Source organism: Porites lutea, chromosome 11, assembly GCF_958299795.1.
Source record: "Porites lutea chromosome 11, jaPorLute2.1, whole genome shotgun sequence".
NCBI classification, from domain to species: domain Eukaryota; kingdom Metazoa; phylum Cnidaria; class Anthozoa; order Scleractinia; family Poritidae; genus Porites; species Porites lutea.
The window spans coordinates 7974378-7999560 of NC_133211.1; the positions used below are offsets into that span (position 1 = coordinate 7974378).

The window sequence follows — 25183 nt, forward strand, 5'->3', positions numbered from 1 at the left end:
TGCATTTACAGCAGTTAAAAGGAATGCAAAGTTCTAAGCAAGGTATGTGAAAGGGGTACCATTTTCGTGAAAAATGGTTTTTAAAAGGGTAAGGGGTTGGACCTCGGGCCGGAGCCTCCCGGTTTAAAAATTTTTATTGAGTTCCCCCCCCGGGGGGGCACATAATCCTTTTCCTTGTACTCTCTTCCGTTTAGCTCAATATTGAGCTGTCGGTTCTTCAAGTAATAACTTGTTTTGAAGGCGAAGAGGTATACGACACTGGGGGCGCACTGAATAGTCTTAAAATTGTCCTTTTTGCCAGCTTTGTTCCGCGGTACGATACAAATTTGTTTATCAGTTTCTTTTGTGTAAAAGGTCAAAACAATTAAAGCGTTATCAGTAAAATGGATGAAGTGTGGTCGTTTCACACTGTTTGCGCTTTCGGAAATTGTCCACCCACTTTTGTTGTTGGTTTTGCTGGTCAAATTTTAGAGCACGTTTTTGTTTCGTGGGGGGGGGGGGGGGTACTTGGGTTAATTTTTGCTGGGTATGCGCCGCTGGCCTCTCACAGTCCCTTCCCCATTATAGTCTGTTCTGTGGCCAATAATAGGCTAATATGTAATTTTCGCGATCCCAACTTCGTCACTTTCTATTTTTATGAATTGATCCATTTTTTTAGATTGAATGAAGAACACTTTGCTTTTCATCTACCTACAGTACAAATATTTTGGTACGTGTGCTAACCGGAAATATGAAGGACTGCCTTACCCAAAAATCTGAAAATGTGTGACCCCATTCTCTGCCATTCTAGTAGCTCTAATGAAATTGCGACCCCATTATGATCAATCCAGTCGTGAAAATGCGACCCCATCCAGCGGCACATCTCCATTAGGCTAGGGCTCTTGTAAGGGAGTAAACACCCCCCCCCCCGGGGGGGGGGTGGTTGTGACGTGTAAAATGTTTTGCTCCTTACTGATTTCTGTGCCATTCAGTTAAAGTCCTGGTAAAAGTGTGAGATAAATCATGATAAATCTAAAGAAACTTCTACCCAAAGAAAATTCGAGGCACTTAATGCAAATGCAAGGTTTTTGTTGGGTATTTCATTGGCCCCAAAGGTCGGGATTGAAAAATGGTTCGTTCATGTTCGTTCGTCCGACAACCGAAAAGTGACGTAAAGGCGATCATCTGTGATGACAATACTATAGCTGAATAATCCAATAACTAAAATTCACATCTGTATGTAGAAACGTTTTGTAGATTTTAGAGTTTTGCTGAGAACACATGTGTCTGAAAAGGCGATGCTTTGATGAGTTACAACCGTTAGAGGTTTTACTTCCGACTTTCACAAAAATTCAATTACCTTCTTGATCTCTGTACTTGATGTGTGTTGAAAAGAGATTGTTTACTTTTTTATGGTCTCTGATCTGGCTGACGGCCTCATCAGTTCCTGACTCTCTAACATTTTGGTTTCCCATTACGATTATTTACTACGCGTTCTTTTTCCTTTTCTTTTTTCATAAAAATCCTCTCTCCTCGGCCTATTTTAGTCTTACACTGTACTTTTTAATAGTCCGAAACAAGGCCATTTCGAAAATTATTATTTCAAGGGAAATATTTGACACAGTCTCTTAGGTGCAGCGCAAATTGACAGCAAGTCGATTTGTGGTTTGGTGATTACTAGGATAGGCTAGCTTAATGCCCGGCTTGGGGAAAATAGAGGTTTATTGAAGGCTTTTACAAAAGGGTTTCACACAGCGCGGACATTGCCCAGATTCCTGCGTTTCCCTCCCAGATTTTTAATAACAGCTTGTAGTTTGGTGAAAAAACAGAAACTTTTGTACAATTGTGTTCAAAAGCAACGAAATATCTTTACATTCATTGACCTGGTTAACGTAAAGTCTATAAGAGATCTGTCACCGAGTTTCCACGTGCAGTCCACCCTCGGATCGGACATCAAGGATCTTGTTGCAGACATCAAATTTTGACATGCCATTTGAAACACTGCCAGCCTTGAAACTTCCGGCGTGACTTGTCTCCGTCTAAGGCATTTTTAGATGTAAATAAGGCGAACACTAAAGGTCTCTTCCCAGACGTCCGGATTGTATCGAAGAGGTAACAATACGAAATTCAGAGGCAATGAAGCTTATTATAGCGATCTCTTTTGCCCTGTTTACTTTAGCCAACTGCGTTTGCATTCAAAAAGAAGAAGGAGGGCCAGTCCATTGCTGTGATCAGAGAGAACATGGCGGTTCCTTGCGATGTTGCGCGGGGCGAAACAGCAGTTGCGGCATGGAGAATTTTGTTCACAGCGCTCTGTGTTTTTGCGATGAATTCTGTGAAGCCGCTGGGGACTGCTGTCCGGATTTCGAGAGCGTAAAAGAGCCATGTGGATGGGGAAAGCGTAAGTCAGAATATTGAAATGTTTTGTGCTTTCTTTGTACCGGCGTTTAGAGTCAATAGCCGTTATTTACGGGTTGAAGGCTCTACCTTAGACTGCACCAGTTTTTCGCCATTTTTGAATGTTTATAGCTATTAAGCGGTTTGGGCAAACAATGATGGCTCCTCGTGAGTCTGTTTGGATATCACGGGTCTGTTGATATTTTTAACGCCCGATCCGAGCCAGCATTGTTCAATGATAAAATCTTAATACTTTTTGTGATAGTATATTAGTTGTATTTTTTCCTTTTTAGCAGAAAGGCCGATAAGCGCGTTGAGTTTATTGTCCATTAATTGATTCTTTGTTTCCCACCGAAATGGGTGAAAAAGCGTTGGCGGCTTTGACAACTGAAGATAAGTTTGTTTTACCTTCGGAAATAAAAACAATTAGATCTCAAGCGAATCGGCCAAAGAGGTCGCACTCTTCTCTGAAGCCGCGAGAAAGAAGTGTCTTGTCGTGGACGTGTTTTCTGTTACAACACTGTCATAACCCGACTTCCTTTTAACGGAGGGCGAAGACCGGCTATCCGCAAAGAACGAACACCAAAATGGCAGGAAAAAAGAGCCGCGACAGAGAAAAAAAATGGCTGGTTTAGTTTTCTTAAAGGGGATTACTAAGTGAGATAAGAGAAGAGCTCAATTTATAGAAAGAAAATGAATTGATGGTGTCACTCAGTTTTCTCGTGTCGTGTCCAGTTGAAGGGTACACAGAGCATTCATTGTTATTTCTTGGTCGGTGAGGTCACTTTTTTCCGGCTATGCAATACTGATCTGCCGTATTTATTTCTTTCATCTTAGCGGCAAACATAAGCCTTTTAGTGTACTTCTCGCAGATTTTGCAGAAAAAAAACGGGTTTAAAGATGTATTATTTTAAAAAGCTCTTGGGGCCGGATTTCAAAGTATATGGCTAGTCCAAACAATTATTCACCAAACTTTTCAAATCGTGTTCCTAATAACGTCCTGTATGGGGTAAAAGACAAGGGGATAGATAGGTTTATCATAAGTTGTTAACGAGTACAGTAACATAAAAATTGTTAAAGTTGATTGTTTACATCGTAAATCGAGCCTGACGAAATTTCGTGACAGATAAATGATGCCAAAAATAGAAAGAGAAGATGATAAAGTTGCTGATAGGAAGGTATTCGTCCTTGTCACTTAACATTTTTACTAGTTCAAATTTAGTTCAAGCCATTTGACACGTTTGTACTTTGTAGCCCAAAAGAATATACGAGAGCTATCGTTGGTCTTTTTTTAAACTTTTTTCGTTTTATTTGGTTTAAAAGTTGGGTAAGGAGATACGACGCCATCTTGGTTCATTTTTTTGATGGGGATTTAGCAGTAAAGCGCTTAATATATTCCGAATTAAATTGAAACGTAAAGAGTGTCTTGTCGACTTTTGCCTACCAGAAAGAAAATGTTTCATCCTCTTTAAGATCTGAGAGAAAAAGAGGCAGTCAAAAATAACTAGCATGTGGAAAGATCCTTTAATACACAAATTTCCCTCGAACTTGGAGAGCTTTAATACTACTGAGACTGTAGAGAGTGAGTTTTTAACACAGTTCTTCTTAGGATGTCTCTATTGGAGAACGTGAGTAACCTCTGAAATTCCGAGGAACCACGTTACGGCCATTTGACATTTTTCTCATTTGTATCATAGTAGCTATTCATCTATCAAACTGAGAATTTAGGCCAGAAGTATAAATAGATTTTAAAATAGAAGTTCTAGTAATGACTCTGTAAAGAGGATTTCCCAAATCTTTCGTCTGATGATACAAAGTACCGGTACCAATCTCTCTCCATATTAAGTTTCTTTCTGCAGGGGTTCGGATGAGAATGGTGTTTTTCAATCCTGAGAATTAAACACTGCATCACTCACTCAACAGCGAAGAGTATATAATGACGCCATTTACTGTAACTTAAATCAGGAAAACTTAAAATTCTTGCTCCTGTTGATAGCCGGCTCGGAGAATGTCCTTATTTCATCGAAGGAATGCGTAGGCATAGCTCACGAATCATCGATTGAAACAGTTAAAAGACCCGGGCGGGTTACATAAGGATTAGGGTGAAGTGTATCTAAAGGTTTCAAAAATCTTTTTTGATTGCTTGATGAGAAACACCCAACAGATTTAAACATAGTTACTTTTTTAGGTAGAAATTTGGAAAAAATTATTCTCTTCTGCTTGATATCAGAAAAAATACAATTAATATTTAGAGCTCGATTATACTAAAAGCCGTACATACTTAAAAAGCGGCTTGTTGGCCATACACGATAGACTCGGTCACAAAGTTGACAAACAACTTCAACAGAAGCTTCTGGAATCCTTGACAACTTTTTGAATTACGATAGGAGAATTAAAGGCCCTGTTTAGATTAGATTGTGACTTAATTGGCCCTAAAAACCCAATTGTGATCGGCGAAGTTGATCTAAAACGAGTTAAAAATTTTCTCCGATTACAGCACTACTTGATAGTTCCTCGTGTTTTTTACTGCGTTCAGAGTTAAAGTTCAATTATTATTTCCTTGCTTTCTATCATCGATTAATAAAAAAGATCTAACTTGCGCACATTTTAGGCCGGAACTAATGGGTCGTGTTTAGAATCAAGAGTGATAGACGAAAATGACACAAGAGGGCAACAAACTTATCATCATAAAGGGCTAAGCGTGACCCCAAGCTTGCCGAGTTTACGTCTGGTCCACGTGCTCGGGGACTGATATCTGTTTTCACGTCATCAAGACCCATCAATAACACCGACCATTAATATCATATCGGAAAGATGATAAACAAAAGCACGAGCCACCGACAAAACAAACTGACAGTGTCGTAAAAGTTATTGACAGAGTATAGGAGGGATTCTGGGACGCCGCTTTGTCCACTCTCGCCTGGTAAAAACGAACGAAAACAGTTAAAACCACTGAAATAACATTGCGTCAACCGTTGTAGTGATCAGAAAAGGTTTATGCAGTTCCTAAGTCGATCTGACCAATCAGAACAGGCGTAGTTACATTTCAATGAACCAACAGAACCTGGTCCCAGGCGCAAGCGCGGGAAAAAGCTGGTGCAGAAGGTCCAGAATAGTCGCTTGGTTTTGTTTTCACTTCTGATTGGCTGACAAATTGGTGTATTTATATCTGTGTAACCCATCATGGCAAAGCAAAGCTCTCACAGCTGCTTCACTTCAAACACTATTTTGTTTCCAAAAACATACAATTGTTTTGTTGGCTGAGCATTTCTCGAGCTTTTGGCAGCAATACAGTTCTTACACAAGATGTCTGACCTTTCTAAAAGGCAAGTCTGCTCTCTAAGGGACTTGCTGATTCCGGTTCAATCTCTTTTGACTGTGTTGAAACATAACTACGTCACAGTATGTATGAACTTCCCACTATCACTTGACTGACAGAGAGAATACGTCTTCTCCTAAGTCCTTAGTCCCTATTTTTAAGACTGTTCAATTTCGTTGCGCAAAAGATGATTTACAGCCATATTTGCTTACGTTTGTAAAGCAAAATTGTTTTGTAAAATGGCTGGCACAATGCCATATAAGTCACTTGTAGCGTTCAAATCATGAGAGCTCAACTACGCATGCTTTGTCTCCATAGGGAAGCGAGATTGTGAGGTAAGCAAATGGTCAGATTGGGGTCCCTGCGAGCCGACATGCGGTGTAGGTGTTAGTAAGAGAACTCGTACCGTCATTTTCGTGCCATTGAACGGAGGCAAGGAATGTCCACCACTTACAGAAAAGAAAGGATGCCTCAACAAGATTTGTGGAAGGGAGGCTGGTAAGAACCACTGGGATTTCTTTCAGATCACGTGACGTTTTCGCCTAGTGTTACTATAATCTCTCGGGAGACTGCGACAATCGCAACGATGTAGTTTTTTATTCGCGAATAATCTACATTAGCCCCTCAAATGTCAAATATGTAGAATTGTGCGCCTTTTAGAAAACATGAAAAAAAGGTTATAAATTTGTGAGAAATGAAGACACGTTAATTTATAGGGTGAAATAACAAGAAAGAAGATCGTTTGACTAGAGCTTTGAATTCTTGGTAGAGAAACCTTAAGTTTAGGAAAAGAACCATACACAGACTAACATGTTATAACTACAAAGTTTATGTATAGTACCTTGTGAAAGTTCACACCACTGGGATTCATTCTCGGACTCAATAAACAGTACCTTGTGGAAGCACAGTTGAGAGAAGCTTTCATTCGCATTTTCATGATCGTACGACGGGATTTTGTGTAAAGATGCACATTTAGAACCATACATTTCCTCTTGGTTTTTTCAGGTTTAGCGCGCATTCTGCCTCACAAGTACGAGAAAGATCGGGGGATCTCAAAGTGGAAAAGCATCAAACCAGCATCGAAACAAGTTAAGACAGAGAAACCAAAAAGGTAGTATTCTCTCGTACCAGTAGTAGTTTTTCGCGTGCTCGTTCTGCATGCACGCATGTAATTAGAGCTCATTTTCGATGGGAGCGCCGGTCTGCAGGCTCTCAGATATTGGTCTGCCGAGCGGGATGAGATGGGTTCAAACCCCGTCCGCAAAAAAGAACCCACAATGCAGTTCTAAAAGAGTAGGAGATTTAGACCCCGGTGTTGTGGTCTATCTCTCATGGAGGGAGAGGAGAGAGGGGACTGTTAGACCCTTTGATGCTGAATATGACGTCATCGCCATCGTCCTCATCATTATCACTTTTATTTGTACACGGTAAAAACAATCAAGCTAAATATACAATATGCAATATCCTAAAAATGTTTACAAACTATAGAATTAACGGTAATAGCATTTACAAAGATGAATGTTAAAATAAATAAATAAATAAAATTAATTTATAAAATTAAAGCCTGTTTTCCATGAATGCCGTGTTCGAGCTAGAAGTTAACAGTTTCCGAAAGCCAGTCAAAGATTTTGCTTGTCTTACATCAGTAGGCAAATTGTTCGTCAGAACGGCTCCGCTGTAGCAGAAGCTGTTTCTATAGTAACTGGTTCGTGGCAAGGGAAGAGCAAGCTTGTTTTCAGAATCTCTAAGGTTATAAGACAATGTTATATGACAAAGTTTTTTTTTCCCACAGACCGAGCTACTGTGTTAACTACAAGGTATTCTTCAAACACCCTCATTGCAAGAATACCTGGGCAGACCAACTCGACCCACAGAAGCCAATCTGTGTGGAATGTCAGGATCACACTATGAACAGACACGGCAAATGCAAGGGAGAAGGGATTAGTGCCGAAATAACTCTCTGGGAGGGGGTGGACCTGCGGAGTTGTTACGGTGGTTGGATGAAACTTGGACCGAGGATCCCCAACTGTAAATGTGAAAACGAAGAATTTAACAACTTTATATTTGTATAAAGTCAGTTAAAATAACGATTTAGCTTTTATTTCTTTTGCTGTGTTTAAATCATTCCTCGTCGTTAAAAGGATGTTACTTGACTCAGGTTCATTGAATATGTCTTGGTACAATTCCGTATCTATTGCTTATATTTACTCATAAATAACTCAGCGATATTCAGTTGATCTGAGCGAATAATATTGTATAGTTTCATTTTTGTAGCTAAGCATATAAGTGATAAAAAATAACTTGTTTTCGCATAACTCACTCTCAGCTTACATCTTCCACGGCTTGTGCAAAATAATATGTCGCTATCTTTTTATCACATTTTAGTAGCTTCATACGAGACTTTTTGCATATGCTTAAAGAGGAAATGAAAAATGGGAAAGACTAATTAATGTGACAACCCATTTTGCAATATGCACTAACACAATTTAGTCTATCTCACTTTCTTAAAGACTGAATCATTGGATAACGCAATACTAGAGCTCGGATTGGCTTAGCCATCACGGAATATTCAACAATTATTCCTCGAGCCCGAAGGGGCTCTAAGTCAATAGCCTATGAGGCCGAAGGCCGCATGAGCTTTTGGCTCAGACTGAGGCCCATGAGGGCGAGAGGAATAATTGTTTTAGTACAATTTGAACTAGTTTTTCAAAAATATCGAGAATAAAAAACTTTTAGCTAGTTAAAGCTAGACTTTGATCCTTTTTTGCTGCCAAAAAGCCCACGCTTTTCGCTACTAGTGGGCTATAACATATAGCCTAGTAGTAGCTCAACCAATCAGAACGCAGCATTGATAATAGACCACTAGTTGGATTTTACTAACAGCCATTATACCAGGCTCTCCAAGGTAACTGTAGCGTCTGCTCGAAATTGAAAACAAGCTGAAAATCGGTTATTTTTACAAATAAAGTAGGGAAGAATTCTCGATATTCTTTGGGCGTTTTTAATAAAATAATTATTCCACTCGCGCTTGTTGGATATGAGATGATTATAACCAACTCGGCGCTACGTGTCTCATTGGCTATGACCATCTCATATCCAACGCGCACTCGTGGAATAATTGTTAATTAGTTTATCTTAAAGGTTTCTAAGATTGATAAGATTAACCTAAGTGCTATTAGATGTTCCTTTACTCTCTCTTGACACACACTTCCATTAATTGGTTTGAGTTGACAATGACATTCAGTTCAGAGTAATTTAATGATAGCTTCTTCTCTGGTAAGTAGAGGTATACGTAAAGAAAAAATGGGAGGGATAATGGAAAGGGTTAGGTAAAACGAACATTTACAAATTATTGCAGCTTTGCTAGTATCATATATAATTTAAGCTATGCTTTTATTTTTTGATTAAACTGTGAACGTTCAGTAGTTTTTAGTGGTACGTTGATTGGACATTATTGTTTTCTGAATTTAAGTTAAGAGCGTTTCTACAACCTTAACATCTGTAGACTCAAACATTCTGGAGCAAGACCAAATCCCAGATATAAAACTTTCTGAAGTGAGACTGCAGAGAGGAAAACTAGGAATAATAAAGTGTGCCGTGTTAGGGTAGGAACTTTAAATAGAGCGCTTTACGTGCAAATGGAAGATATTAAATTCAGAATTTAAAATCACTCTGTCGTGTCACCCGGCCCTGAAAGTTTTGACTTATCAATTATTAAAATATAATCAAAAGGTTTTATCATTCTGACAGGCCTGGGGATGCTTCATTATATCAGCTTTACGTGTTTTAAGACTTTCAGAATAGAGTCTATTGCAGTGGTCTGGGGATTTTGTACTGACTCTGGTCTCAGGTTTTGTTTAACGTGTAGAACCTGAAATTATCTTGATAATCGCACTTTCTCCTCCCCTCGCAAGTCTTCGACATCAATTTCAGTCGCTTAGTCCTTCCACCACATACCTATATAGCTTGTATAAGGGAGTACCCCCCCCCCCCCCCGGGGCTGGTAATGGTACTCTAGTAACATTTGTCTAAATCATTACTGCCTTTCTTGCTGAATAGGTATTAAAAACGTCATATCCGCGGTTCCGTGCTGATTTCTAATAACTTGTGATATCATTTAGTTAAAGTCAACCTCTAATTAGCGGGGCATGTGTAATGTTCTAGCACCTTCTAATACTTACGGAACCATTCGCCTTTTAAAATTATCGGGCTTGGAAAGTTACCAAAGAAATTGTCATTTACTATTAAAAGCAACAAAGTTTTACGTGATAAGGATCTGTTCAAAACATATAACTGCCTCAAAGAATCGTGCAACTTCTCAGCTTCCAGTCGATTAATTTTGGTGTATTTGCTTAAAAGGGGCGTAGTGGTGATTGATCACGCCTACTCCGTTAGAGACTTTAACGACAAGTAATCAAAGACACAAGCAGATATGTTTTCAATTATGAAAAATAAGAGTTCAGTCTTTAAGAACAGCTTTAGGCATACGCTGAAGTGGTGACGGTTATTTTTGCCATCGGATGAAGGAAGAAAAGAAATTGCCACTTAAAAAAATTGGGGTCATTTGATTGATACTTTCGTCCGTATGACTTGTTGATTTGCAAAAAAAAATTAAAATTGTTGGTATCTTTCTTTCAATAACTCAATTATGCAATTGCAAACTATCTCTTGGTGCTTCAAGAGCCATTGTCCGTTTAAAAAAGAAGTGGTGTGACTTTTTGAATCATTAATTTTTTAAGCGTGCAGGTATTGACTACTAAACTTCCGTTTTTGATGCTACTTTCCCCTTAACCCATCATCACGAGTCATTTTGGAACCAGATCACCCTGCATGTTTGATGTTTGACCCTGACCCTTGTGAGTGCAAATGTGCAAAAATAGGGGTAACTTTTGCTCCCTTCCTTCCTAATATATACGGCTTCGTTTTACAAGCACGACTTTATTGCTCCCCCGGAGAGATGCTGAGAGATAAGAAAATTGCGCTCACGTAACTTAGAAGTCTTGCTGTCTATATCCTGCTTGGCGGCAGACGTTTGAAAGAGGAATGGATTCCGGGCGCTCGAGACTGGTGCAAAAGGCGCGCGAGGGGGTGGGAAAGGAACCTCTTACCTTCTCCCTCGCGCGCAGTCTCGCGCCCAAATTCCCTTCCCCTTCCGATTCGAATGCCTGCCACGCAGGCCATGTTTACTATAATTAGGAAACTTGCTTGTTGTCATATTCAAAGCCATATCGTGAAAGTGCCCCTAAGAATGTATTGCGCGGTACGCTACGATCGACTGATCAAAGCCTTGGCGGTTTTGGTCGGGCGCGCAAACAAGCCAAGATGGGGGCCGTAAAAAAGCGAGGAGATTGGGGCGAGAGCAACAAGAAACCGTTACGCAGGCTGGACTTAAGTTCACACTTTGGTAAGTGACTCTCCATTTTAGATATTATCGCGGCGCAGCTTTACTCTGTTATAGAAATCACGCCGAAATGACAGTTCGGAACATGTGTAAATAGAAGCCCTATCAATCCAGTATGGTTTACGTCCCAGCGCATAGCTATCCGGCATAGTGTGAACATCGCCTTAAACTCCAGGGGGGGGGGGGGGGGGGGGGGACTCCCATATGAAACAGACGGGGATGCTCGTCGTCTCGCTTAGGGGTGTAAATTTTGGATTTTGGTCTCGCTTAGGGTGTTCCGGGCAAAGCGCCAATATTTTAAGCCGCCAAGGTCTCGTTTAGGGTTCCGCGAAGAACTTGAGATTTATGACAATGCTTTTAAAAACTACTTTTAGATAAAAGCATTCGATGATTATGTCTTTATATTATTAAAACTCATTGCATGTCGTATTTGTGTGTTTTTAAGCGGTCTCTTTTAGGGGTCAAAATTTGATTAAGCCACGCCCAGATTAGTCTCCTTTAGGGGTCACAAAAAGCTTGAGCCGCGCCCCGATAGTCTCCTTTAGGGGTAAATTCAAAATTTCCGACGAGCACCCCCGTTTGTTTCATATGAGAGTCCCCCCCGGGCTTAAACTTCTTGTTACGCTATAAAATCTTCGATTTTAACAGATGACTTTGACTTTTCTCCTCCAGCAAACCCGGCCAAGATGAGTTTGTTTACGTTGAAATCCGGGAAACTGATCAATTGGTTGAAGATTTTTGTCTAGACTGGAGAAACCGGGAGTTGCCACAGCCGATTACTGAAAAATATCAAAAATTAATGAAATCAGTTTGGTCAAAACATAATTGGGGCCCGACCCCCTCCCCTGGATCCGCCACTGTTAGAGATGTGTGCCGTAGGACCACAGATCTTCGGCCAAGGTACCATTATTACTGTTAAGTTTTACAATTTAATTGTTTTTTAACAAAGAATATTGCTTTAACGAATTTCAAAATAGCATCGTTCAAACGACCACCTTGTTAATTTAAGCGGATTTTAGTGCTCAGCAATGTTCGTATTAATTCGGGGGCTTACGAGGAGTAACGGAACTTCTCCAGTCGAAATAATTGAAAAAAAAAAAACTTTTATGGCGGAATAATGGAATAATGCATTCTTTTGGGAGGGGGGGGGGGGTGGTGTGCAGTATTGAACATTTTCAAGATGGAGCAATAAATGTAAACACCCCATTATTCCTCTTAAACCTCCGATATTGATAGACTTCTACTATAAATGGGGTTTGTCTAGACGTTGATCGCGATCCTCGGAAGTCTCTAATTATCTGGACCAGTAGCCTTTTCCAGGCGTTCGGATAGTGGAGTGCGGCGCGAAGGAAGAGAGCGAGAAAAAAATAAGGGGGAAAAGAGGGGGAGGGGAGAGAGGAGGGAATGCGTTCCCTCTCTCTCACCCCTACCCCACCCCCACGTTTTTTTTCTGCCCACATCTCTTTGCTCTGTCCCCACAATCTGAACGCCTGGAACTGGCTACTGCAGAGCCATTCTCTGTTTCCAGAAACTACAGTTGCACAGTTAATTATCATTACAAGTGATTTCAAAAGATATTACAGTGGAACTTCTATTCAGGCAACTCCCTCGGGACCGAGGAAAGTGTCCCCTGAATAGAGATGGTTGTGCGGAGGTTTGTCAATAATTAACAAGATTAATATATAAATATTTTTATTCTCTCCCAGGATCTGCGGCAGTCATTATTACATGTACATGTAAGTACTATATTACGTATAAACAATCATGATAAGCAATAATGCAATATTGCAGGTGTGTTCAATTTCCACAAGTAAAGTACATTGATTTAAGTAAGATAACTGTAGTTATAGGGGATGTACAAAGGACAGCGTTGTTGTGTTTAAATACTACAACAAACGAAAGAAAAGCGCCAAACATCTTCTTCCTGTTTTATGGCCTTTTTATGGCCTGTTTTTTGGCCTTTGACAACAAACCTTATCACTGGCTGTCAATTTTGGGTACCTCGCTAACCTATTGCAAAAAGCGCAGTATTTCTTCTCAGCATGTTCCAAAAAAGTGGTTTTTCAGTGGATTGTCTGTTTTTGAATGTTTTTATTTTGAGGCCAGATCAGTTTTGCTGCTGGTATGTCCAACTTCTTTTGACTTGGAGAATGTACTCTTTAAGCACTTCCAATATGATGACAAAAGCCCGCTCTACCAGTAAGTTCATCTTGTATGGTTATGAATGCTTTCTTGAAATTCTGTTGCTTAAAACTTTTCACCTCCCTTTTCTGTGAAGCTATTTCCTAAGTGTGGACAGCTCATGTGGTCGAAAGCTTTGACTCTGCAATATCACTCAGAGCCTTTTGAATCAACTCCAGTAGCTTTTCTGATGATAAAAACAGGAGAATCAATCAAAAACATATCCTTACAGCATGAACCCACCAAAATCAAGGAACACATGAGTAACAGACAGACATCCAATGGCGACAAAAAGAAAGGTAATCTTGTCCTTTATTGTGACTTTAGTTCAGCATTATTTTCTTACACGCACACCTCTCTTTTTCATTTGAATGATCACACCACATTATTACATCCAAAGACTTAAAAACTAGAACCACATACTACAGAAGTATTGCTTAAGTGGTTTCAATTGAATTGTCACAGCACAAAATTTCATTCGCAGACTCAAAACTTGGAGAAACATATTAAATAAATAGTACCAAGTGTACAAACTACATGTACTGAAGAGGATCAATTTGAATGGCTACACTATAGGAATTCATTAAAAGACTTCAAAACTTAGAAGAAGATATCAAATAAATAGTATCAAGTGAACAAACTACTGAAGAGGATTAATTTTGAATGGTTACACCATAGGATTTTATACATGAATCACATCATCACAACTTCCTTTGGTTAAAATCTAGAGAAGCCTGAAAAAAGCTGACATTTTGCAATTTGCCCACACCGGTTTCCCTGCAAAATGACGTCTGAGAAACAAATGCAAAAATCCAATACTGATGACATGTAACTTCAAACATCTGCGTAGAGCTTCTGATTGGTTGAAGCAAAATTCCCACATGGCACAACCAATCAGATGCACTACCCAGATCTGGGTAGTGGTGCATCATCAGTATGGAATATTTGGGCTTGTTTCTCAGATGTCATTTCGCAGGGAAACCAGTGCTGGTGTCGCAAAATGTCAGCTTTTTCTCAGGCTAAAGCCAGAAGGGATATGACACAACCTTTGCTTTATAAAGTACAAGGAGATAGATCTCCACGAGACCACAAATATTCTTATCATTGAAGTTCATTTACCTCCTCTCATTACAGCTTCCTCTAGTTTTCTACCAGCAGCAGAACTTTCACTTTCCAACTTGTGTAAGCTTGCTGCCTGTGTGGCCAATGAACAAAAAACCATTTTAAAAAATTGCTGAAAGTTGTGATATAATAATTCACTAATAATTCTTGGCCGGGTAACCTAAAAATGTTTAAATCTGATCACGAGATGCATTGAATAGTTTAATATCATGTTATAACAGAGATGTGTACAGTTCAACTCATAAAAGCTAAGGTAGAAGGATTAACACAATTAGTTAGTGTGTGGCCTTCTGTGTGGGAGGGCCCAAGTTAGTTTCCAAGGTGTCTTTAGTCTTCTGTCCTTTTGGTGTAGTTTTAAGTAGCTTTAAATACCTGGGGCATGGGGGGGGGGGGGGGGGGTGGGTAAACTGAGGGCACCGTCAGCCGCAGGTTTGTTAGTCAACTGACTATTTCCAGCTATCAACATAAAATAAGGACTCTTTACCTTTTTCCACCTATCTATGATGCCGAATACAGTAGATTACATTAACAGCATATTTTGTTCCTCAATACAAATTATAATTATTATAATAATTAATTATAATAATTAATTAATAATGTTGTCAAATTTGTTATCTCGAATGGAACATATCTAATAACCCGCTGTCCTTTACATAACATACAAAACAGACATTGCTGATACCTGAAGAGCTGGCGAGCATTCCTCACTTGGCAGAGATTCAATCAAGAAATCAATATCCTTAGCAGTTCTTGCAATAAGAGTGGCAAACAAAGCAGCATGCCCTAAGTACAAAATTATACAGTTCCATTATAATTCACAGATAATTTATGTCACCTCTCTCTCTCTCTCTCTGTTTCACCAAAACCTAGCAGTTCTTTTCTCAGAAAACTTCTTTGGCACCAGGAGCATTAAACTAGTGCATTTATTAAACTATACAAATAACTCAGTGGCAAGCTTTTATAAATTCAAGAAATGTTCAAAGAAGTAAATTTTGCAAACCTTCTTGAGTAACATCTCCACCATCTCCACCTGATGCTATAAAAAAAGAAGAAAAAAACCAAGTTACTTGAAAAACTTAATATGTACCTATTTCCTTGATAATAGCTGCGGGTGATTATTTCTTTTTTTGCATCAAAAGGGGGTGATTATTCAAAGGAAGGCGATAATTCAAGGGAGGCAATTATATTATTTTAAACATTTCCATCAAAGGGGGACGATTATTCAAGATGGGCGATTAATAGAGGGACGGCTATTATTTGAGGAAAAACGGTACTTCATTTGGTAAAATCCTTTTACACTATATTACTGTACATATATCTGTTCTAAACTCACATTGGTCAAAGCCAGTAAACTTTCTTCCAGGCTGGGCTGTTTGTTGCAATATGCCAACACTGTTACAAAACTGATCTGCAAGCTACAATACAAGAGGAACTTGTTTAAGGCACTCAATTCAAAGTAAAATCAAAGGCTTAATGAAAAAACACACACAGGGGAACAGGAAAACAAGGGGAGCAAGAGGAACAGGAGAAAAGGGGGAACAAGAACAGGGGAACAAGAGGAACAGGGGAAACATGGGAACAATGGGAGAGATACTGTGGGATGAAGCTTTTATGGTTAGAAATACCGTATTTATTTGAATAAGCGCCCAACCTCGAATTAGCGCCCACCTCGAATAAGCGCCCATCCTAAAGGCAGAAAAAGATAATAAGCGCCCAGCCTCGAATAAGCGCCCACCCCCTCCTCCCCCCAATCAAACTCAAATAAGCAATCACCCCCACCCCACCCAATTAAGTCGATAAGTTCCAATAAGAGACTTCCTTGAGGACGGAGTTTTCTTCAGAGTATTTTACAGAAACCTTGCTTTGTTACTTCTTCGCGTTTTGTTAGTAGCATTTATTATTTTGTTGCAAAATAAACATACTTCACTTGCTGAAAATGGTGAAAATTTAATAAGCGCCCAGCCTCGAATAAGCGCCCACTCTCAAGGTCCAAAAATTTAATAAGTGCCCAGGGCGGTTAATCGAATAAATACGGTACGTTAAAAAATGGTCAATCTTGATGTTTGGCCGTTATCTATAGAAAACGAAGCGCTTTTGTCATGCAATTTCACCTTACAGTAGTTTCAATCTTAAAAATGAGTGTGATGGACCATGGAGATAGCTCAAGCCGATTGCAGTTGGAAAGAAGGATTTGATTAGTATGTATCTAGGCACTCTCGTTCGCGGTTTTGTAGTCATTTTGGTCTCCTTTACAAATGAGCAAATAGTTTTTTACGGCTAGATAGATTTCTTCAAAACACTTAAGATTCTTGATCTTAACCGTCCTTTTATATAACCTTGTAGTTTCGAGATTATTGATATATTGTAAGGCAATACAATAAGGGGTACAATTCGCTAGTTTTTTTTATTGGAAGTTTCGTGTTTACAAGTGACACAGGCACACAGCAGGCTACTTGATAGATTAGCGCTGATCTATTAATCCTGAAATATCAAGTCGCATTTTACCCTACGATCTGAACATTTTTCTTCCTTACTTAAAGAGAATTTCATTGAACGCACTATGAAATCGCTTCAGGTTATGTGCGTTAAAAAAAGAACAATAATTCACCTGATTTAGAGCATCTTGTAACTGAGTGATTCTGTCCGCCATGTTTGTTTCTCGCTTGGTGACCAAGCAGCCCTGAAGTCACTCTGGTCCGCCCCTGAGTGGAGTATATAAGCAGACACGTGCCGACTTTCTTTCTCTGCTCGTTTGTCCAAAGAAGACGAACTTGTGAAAATATCTGATATAAATCTTTCAGCGTGCACATCGTTTCGTGTCGATTTGACTTAAAAAGTGAGTATTAAAATTTCTACAGTGTTGTCAGAAAATAATTTACCATAAATTAGTGGTGAAGTGTGAAGGAGAGCTACTGCAAACGTAGTTTGTCGTGAACGCATGCCTTAACGTGGGCCGCCATTTTGTAACTTAAAAATTTTAAGACTTTTTAGGCCAGTAATAGGCTGAGATGGGAGGGAAGATATTGAAATTATATTTTTCTTTCCATCGGAAAAATGATCAGGGTGTGAGCGTAAAGGAAAAATCGTCAATGATACCCCAGTGAACACATTTTGTTTTACTAATAGTTGAGCCTGTAAAATTATTGAATATAAGCTGCAGAATAAACGGTCACTCCATCTATATTTCACTCAAATAAGAACAGGTCCATCGCACTTTGAGTTGTTCTTCAAAGCGTTCCAACACTCGTAAATGAGGTGGCTGGGTGTTCTGCTTTTTTGTCCTTAGAGCTACAATCCTTTAGGCCAGTGTCAGGGATTGAGAACTCTTGCTGGTTCTAACAGAGGAAGTCAACAACTTTTGGCAATCTGTGCAACCTCAGAAATTCAAAACAATAACCTTTACAACTGGTTAAAAAAATGGCAGCTATTGTGCTCGCACATTCAGTGTACCTGAAACTGGCCAGAGCTCTCGTGGTGCTGGCCTAAAGGATCACAGCTCTGCGGACGACAATGGGTATTATGTAGTCGCTCCAAAGATGGTTATCTTGTTAAACCCACATGCAAGTCCTAGGATTTCATGGCAATGATAGTTTCTGGTACCCGTGTCATTACCGTGGTCTTAAAATAACTGAACAGAAAAATAGTTTGCCAGTGTCATTTTCACCCTTAGGGATCAATTTTCTAAAATTCACCATTTTTCCACTCAGATTTTAGTTATGAATTGGCCTATATATATTTACGAAACTAAAACATTGATTAGCATCTTGCATCTTTCGATTGTTTGTCATCTCGAATTGTTTCCAAAGTGCATTGAACGTTTTATGGCTTCCAGGACCTAGAAGAAAAGTATATGACTTCCAAAAATTGAAAACATTTAAGAGGTGGGTTCCCATGAATTTTGACGGAACCAAAAAATTGTTATGGATGGTTTCCTATTGTCTCTAGGCACGGAAATGAAAAATAACATTGTTTTCCATGGGAATTGAAATCCTGGGGCTTACAAATGACTAGCTCAAGCTGTCACACATGCTTGAGTTTCAAGGTCAATAAGAATAATTATCTGTTGTAATATGTATAGATATTTGTGTAAATCAGTTATAAACCATTGGATTTAAAAATGTGGTGCCTTATACAAGTACCCCGGGTGCCAGAGCCTTTTCATGCATGGTTTCCAGTTTCAGTTAAGTCTTAAACAGTGACCCGCACAAAAAGCCTCAGGACAAGAGCGCCATCCCTTTGATAGCGTCGAGCCAATGATAACCCCACTTATACCAAATCATCCAGAATCTGGATGTTTTGTTGATTGGTTCCTTGGAGATGTCGAATGTTTCAAAGGCAATGATTTTATTTCAGTCGAAGTAGGCACATGATCAGGACGTGGTTAGTTTGAAGGTGAAAAAGATCAAATCCAAACAATCCAAGCACACTTCGCGTACGTTGACAGATTAGAGACATGGTCATGGTCCATCTATCATGGTAAATCAAGGCCCTATGCACCAGAGGTTTTTTCTAGCATTTTTGCCGCTTTTATCTTTGACCTTTGTGCCAAGACGCTTTTTGCACGCGAGAAAGAAGCTCCGGTATACAAGTGTCACTCATGGGTGTATTAATTGATCTCATCATCCTGATGAAAATCAAGCCTATGTGCTAAGAGTTTTTAGTGGTTAATCCTAACGTAAATTTAAAAAGGTGCCTTGCAGGGGTTCTCGTTTCTGTTATCTTTGTAGTATCTTTAAGGGATGGTGGTATAAAAAAGGGTAGAGTCATAATAGAAATTTGTGAGAGTCAAGGAAATGTGGGCTACTAGTCATGATTATAGATTGGGCTGTGAAAAGTGTCACTAAGTTTAGCTCTGTTATGTGATAAAGGAATAATAAAGAATATTTCGCAGATGCGTTACGTGGCCGCTTACCTTCTAGCCACCCTTGGTGGGAACAAAGATCCATCTGCCTCAGACATCAAGGCAATCCTTGAAAGTGTGGGTATTGATGTTGACTCCGAAAGTCTTGATGTGGTTATCAAGGAACTGAGTGGCAAAGATATCTCTGAGGTAAGGTGTTTTATTGTTTTATAGTAAATAAAAACAATTTTTTTCTTGTTGCATCTGCAGGGTTGACAGAAAGTTTTGAAGTAGACAGCTGAGTTGTTTTTTGTAAGCCGCTAGTCCAGGGATATTTACAGCTGATTTCAGTGTTGTGTATACACCTATTTCAATTAAGGTTGCTCCCGTGAACCATGTTTCATAGCCTGCAGTGCTCTATGGTAAACCCTATCGCAGCGGGAAGTTTAGACAGTTTAGTCTTGATCACGTTCATTGAAATAATGGAGACCATTTGTGAAAAGGCGTTCAAATAGCTGCTAAAATTCTGAAGCATGAGCGAGCTGAAAAAATTCATTTTTAAAATCTCATAGTAAAAAATTAAAGCCTCTTCTTTAACAACATTAATATGAAGAGGGTTTTACCGCCTGATTCAGATGCGTCTTTGCATGGGCCAGAATGCTGGTTATTTCAATAAAGCAAATCAACGCTATTCTTTTTTGTTTTATTCAGATTTAAAAAAAAAAAGGCCTCAAAAGTAGATAAACACGTAATGTTAAGTTATTTATTGTTGTTCAACAAACGCCTTGAAGTTGCTTTTTTTAATTTCCATCCAAAATTCCCACGTGCAAGGTGCCAAGCAAATTCGTTGAAAATTTGCAGCATTTGCATATTACCACAGAGAAAAACCTAACCTCAAATCACTGTCTTAAATTAAAAAGCCAAGGATTCAGTCTTTTGAAATACATTGTCTTAACGTTCTGCTGACATAGCATAGAAGCGTCAGCAACGTTTGCTTTCTAGGTTTCTAGGCTCGTTGCGGGCACATAAATTACTAGACTTGCTACAATAATGCACCGCGGGCTGTGAAACACGGATCATACATCATTCTTCTCTGAAGCAACCTTAATTGAAAAAGGTGTACACCCTGATTTTTAGACATGATTCGACGGTCATGATTCGACCGAGAGGTTACCAAGCAGTACAGTATTTTACCTTGATTATCCTACAGGAATTAAAGCACAGAATCTGAAAGTTACTTTAATGATAGCTCAAATGTTTCTATATTAATTCAGAAAAAGTGGACCATGATCCATAATTTGTTCCCCTTTTTAGACAACAGCCTCTCATACAAGTCACGCAATCTAATCTCAATACATGTTATCGGGCGTGTGCATGTCTCGATCAATAAGTTTTTCGGCTCTTTTCTCAACTTTTTTTGGACTTCTTCCTTGATCTTTAAAGAAATATCATATTTTACCCTTTTTCAATAACAACAAATGTTGCTTTCTTTTATGTCTGGTTTTCTTTATTTGCACTCACTAGGGTCATAGGTGGAGGACCGAACATTGTGATATTTTTCAATGGTCGACAAAACAACTTTCAAACTCTCAAGCAAATTCTTTCACAACGGCAGACTGATCAATTTATCTGTTGATTTCTTCTGCAAAACGTCAGGTTTTGGTGTTATTTTTTAACCATGCAGAAGCTAAGTAAGGACGGAAAGGTACCAACTTGAAGAAATACAAATTTTCTCCCTGTTAACAAAATTTGCATCACTGTTACATGTGAATTGCGGGCGGTATTCACTAACGGCAAAATACCGAAACCTTGTCATATGGAAGAACTGACTAAACGATAAACCATTGGACTATTTCGCTTTTTGCCATATTGATAATATTTCGTCCATTATGAAATCGCCTACAGAAATACATTCGAACTCGGCAATCGAATGCCAGGTATCACATGTTATCATAATTTCTGCATCATGTCGCCGCTTTCCAGGCAACACAGCTTTCCTCTTCAGGTAAAACGCATTTGTCGGGATTCTAGCTTCGTTACACTTTACGTCCTTATGTGCTAAGCTTTCCTTGCCAGCCAGATTTTTCCCTCACTGTTTCGGATCGCACGGCAGAACTCTCAATTATTTTTTCAACCGTTTACGTACTGCGAAGTGATAGGTCACTTGATTAGTGTCGAATCATGACAGGTTGAATCATGACCGGCGAATCATGTCTGAAAATCCGGGTGTATACATAGCAATGAAATCAGCTGTAAGAAACTCCGTTTGTAAAGAAATGCCAAGCAGAGTAGCCGGCCAATACTAACCAAAAAGGCGGCTACTTTTGACAACCCTGCATCTGTGCTTATTGTAAAGAGAGAGTTAATGTTTGCTTGATATGAATACCAAGCAAATGAAACAACTTACAAATGACTTCACAGTCACATTTTTGGTTCTTCTCTGAAGTCCTATTCTCATTTATTTTTTGTTTTGGCCTATTAAAATGTAAAAATTATGCTTTAATCAGTTCTTTCAAAACAAGCTGGCGACCGCTGGTGTTCCACCCGCTACTTGATTGTACAGATTCACCTAGCTTCATGGGCCTTGCTGCTCCTTGATTGTAACAGCGGCTTTCCAGAGTCAGCCGCCTACTTCAAAATATTTTGATTCCCCTGTGTAATATTAAAACCTTTTTGGTTGTTAGTTTGTAGTTTGTGAAAACAACCCAAATGAGCACTCTGAGATCCACAATTCATTAGTTTACTGCTCTTGACTATTGTTGTTGTTGTTGTTTTTTTAGGTCATTGCTGAGGGTAAGACCAAGCTAGCATCTGTTCCCACTGGTGGTGCTGCCATGGCCGGTGCAGCAGCTGGAGGTGGTGGCGCCCCTGCTGCCGCTGCCGATACGAAGGAAGAAGAGAAGAAAGAGGAAAAGAAGGAGGAAGAGGAGGAGGAGTCAGATGATGACATGGGATTTGGCTTGTTTGACTAAAAAGCTGAAAATAAAACTGTTGTATACTCAAATCTTGTTGATTGCTAATAACCATGTCCATTCAGTAAGTGGTCACACCATGTGTGATAGCCCCCTCCTTCACCCCCAACCGTAAGCCTCCTCATTTATAAGCCCTCTAAAACACCTTACAAATTTGTATTATCCCACGGGCACATGTCTCTAAAGTCCCGATAACTTTTAGGGACCGAAATCAAATATCCAAGTTGAAATAAAAAGAATAAGAGTGCAGGTCCTGGCTAGCAAACTACCCCATTTTGTTTCATTGACTGATAGTTTTATCATGTTAAGTGCAACTATTGAAACTTTCAGCTTGCATGTAAACAACAACAGCTCTACAGGCCCGTTAATTATCGGGAGTTTTGAGAAACGGGCCCCAGCGCCTATAAACGAAGTTTACGGTAGTTCCTAATTAATTTGTGGCATAACAAGAGTGAAATAAATGGTTAATTTTGCCCTCGCTTAGCCTAGGTAGCCTGTGTACAGATGCCCCTTCCCCTCAAATAATCTCTCCCCAATTTTTTCTGAGTGGAGGGGGCATCTGTACACAAGCTACCCTTAGCCCTTTTGTCTCGGGCGCGTGACCATAAATAAGCAATAATAGTAACGTATAACTGAGCTTTTATGTGAGTTGAAAGACTGCAGTACGCCCTTGTTCTTTTAGGAAGTTGTGCTGTTCTTTCTCGCTCCGCTGTGAGCATATTCCTTGGTTATGCTCGGGTTTTAAAAATGTGTATTTTTAACTTGTGTAGATTACACCACAAATGAAATATGATTGTCCCTTGACCATCTGAAGACTTGATGAACATACCCTTCATAGTGCTTTGGTGTTTTGGTGAACCTCTGACTTCATTGGTTTGAGTGAGCTTTTTCTTGGTCAATTTCCAAGAATGTTTTGGTTTCCATAGCGCAGTATTGAACAGAAGAAGGGGGAATCAGATGATGATGTGGGACTGTTTGACTAAAGAGCTGAAAATATAACTGGTGTATACTCAAAATCTGTGCGCTGACATTTTTTTGATTAATAACTATATCAAAAACAGTTGACCTCCAGGTATCGGACATATCTTCATGTTACTAACACGAATTACCACACGCCTAGCCAATCTATTTCTATAAAATTTCAGCCGGGGGTGGGGGGAGGCGGAATTACAACCAAACCTCTCTTTAAGGACACCTGCATATTGACATCTCTCATTATCACGACTGATGTCACACGTGTGAAATAGTTGTAATCAAGGTAACCCGTGGTGATTCAGTAGATTGATGATTGATTATCAAGATTGAAGGATCTGGGATCTGCACATTGATAGATGTCACAGACTCGGGGTGGATCTGTAGAACGACTGATTCTGCCGATCCTCCTGGGAAATGCTGGGATCGGTGGATCCGTAGGTCGATCTACAGATCTACTGATCTGAGGAGAGTTTCCTCCTCTCTCCCTCTTCCTTCCTTCTCCCTTTTAGTTCTTTTTTCGCTCCGCTCTCCTTTTCGGGTTATTTCGGGATGATTCGATCACAGTGGGATGCCTGTTCAAGTGTCCCACAATCCACTCTGGCTTTGCCTCAGTTTTTGCTGAAAGACTAGAAACCAGTATTTATGAATGTGGACGCATTGTGGACGCATATGGACTTTACATATGGACGATGTTGCATTGTCCATTTCTTCATCTTTTAAAGAGACATTGAACAGATTTTGTGCATCGTGAGGTAAGCAGCCTTTGTCATTTATCCCAGTGGCATTAAGGTCAAATTTGACTGTTAGCAAACCAAGTTGAATACGGTAGGACCAGGATCGGAACTCCAAGGCACCTGGTAACGTGTTTTTCATTGTTTTCCCCAACGTCCTTGAAGAGAATATTCTGAGTGTCACTGCTGGTGTACTTTTTTGTCCCTGCTTTTAACACACAAAGTTAATTTCTCTTGATTATGTCTCGGTGGCTTTTGTTTTGTGTGCTGATTTGATATTAAAAATATCAAATATGCAACCATGTTGATGCTGGCGTACGCCCCTTCCCCACCCCCCCCCCCCCCCAAAAAAAAACAAAAACAAAAAAACCCCGCCATTTTTAAGTTGGCTGTTAGGTTGTGGTCGTTACCATTTATTACATACGTATTTACATCTGAAAATCTCAAATGAGTCTTGCTTCTGGCACAGGCAACCCAGGCTGGTCACACACGCCACCTGAATTAGTCTGCGGCATGAGACTTTGAAATCAGTAAAAGCCGAATTTTGAGCAATCTAGACCTGTTACTGAAAATCCAACACAGGGGAACTTACAGTGCGGTATGGTTAAAATATTATGTATGTTTTAATTAAAAAATTATATAATAATATTTATTAATATATTTGAAAACTTTATATTTTCAATGGCTGTGATAAATTGTTCAAGAAGAAAGTTATGACTTAAATTAATCTTAAGTAAAGTACAGTGTCAGAATGCTTCTTAATAGTCCATTTTACAGTGTCTTTAAATTCAATCCTGAAAACTAACCTGATTCTTAGTAAAACACTCAGAATTGCAGGCACACAGGCCGAATACAAGCACAATGACCCCATCTTTTTATTGCAGTTTTTGAATGTCTGTCCTTTTTAGTGCTAAAAAGGAATTTACCGCTCTCCTGAATTGATATATCGTAACTGCGTGTTAATATGTGGTGCCTGTAAATACTTTTTTACAGGGGAAACTTGACACCTCTACATGGCTTCCAATCATTGTAAGCTCTTTAAACATCTAGTCTCTTTAAACATCTGCTAAGGTTTTCACAGCAGACATTCAATGCTGCTTATTGTTCATGAACTGCTATCCTGTGCGCAGATGATGTTTTCTTTATTTTTTACAATGTACATCACTTGGCAAGCACAGAGTGTGAGAATGAGCATGAACAATGAGGGAAAAAAGAAAGAATATTTTCTTTTTCCCCTGCCCCCACCCTCCTTCCATTAATGGCCAA

At 39.4% G+C, this 25183-nt stretch overlaps 3 protein-coding genes across 3 annotated transcripts; 2 read left to right on the forward strand and 1 right to left on the reverse strand.

The window, feature by feature from the left end:
- Positions 1–1999: 1999 nt before the first annotated feature.
- On the forward strand, positions 2000–9365 carry LOC140952017 (somatomedin-B and thrombospondin type-1 domain-containing protein-like). The gene is made up of 4 exons (XM_073401415.1): positions 2000–2380; positions 6014–6193; positions 6701–6806; positions 7488–9365. The coding sequence occupies exons 1-4, from the start codon at positions 2116–2118 to the stop codon at positions 7765–7767; spliced, it is 831 nt and encodes a 276-aa protein (XP_073257516.1). The 5' UTR covers positions 2000–2115; the 3' UTR covers positions 7768–9365.
- Positions 9366–12799: 3434 nt separating this feature from the next.
- On the reverse strand, positions 12800–17118 carry LOC140951699 (mediator of RNA polymerase II transcription subunit 21-like). Its single transcript, XM_073401012.1, has 6 exons — positions 17008–17118; positions 15733–15814; positions 15400–15435; positions 15082–15182; positions 14397–14472; positions 12800–13464 (listed from the first exon to the last, which is right to left on the reverse strand). Exons 1-6 carry the CDS (start codon positions 17047–17049, stop codon positions 13397–13399), a joined length of 405 nt encoding a protein of 134 aa, XP_073257113.1. The 5' UTR covers positions 17050–17118; the 3' UTR covers positions 12800–13396.
- LOC140951701 (large ribosomal subunit protein P2-like) lies at positions 17100–22243 on the forward strand. The gene is made up of 3 exons (XM_073401013.1): positions 17100–17235; positions 19291–19449; positions 22020–22243. Exons 2-3 carry the CDS (start codon positions 19291–19293, stop codon positions 22209–22211), a joined length of 351 nt encoding a protein of 116 aa, XP_073257114.1. The 5' UTR covers positions 17100–17235; the 3' UTR covers positions 22212–22243.
- The last annotated feature ends 2940 nt before the right edge of the window (positions 22244–25183 follow it).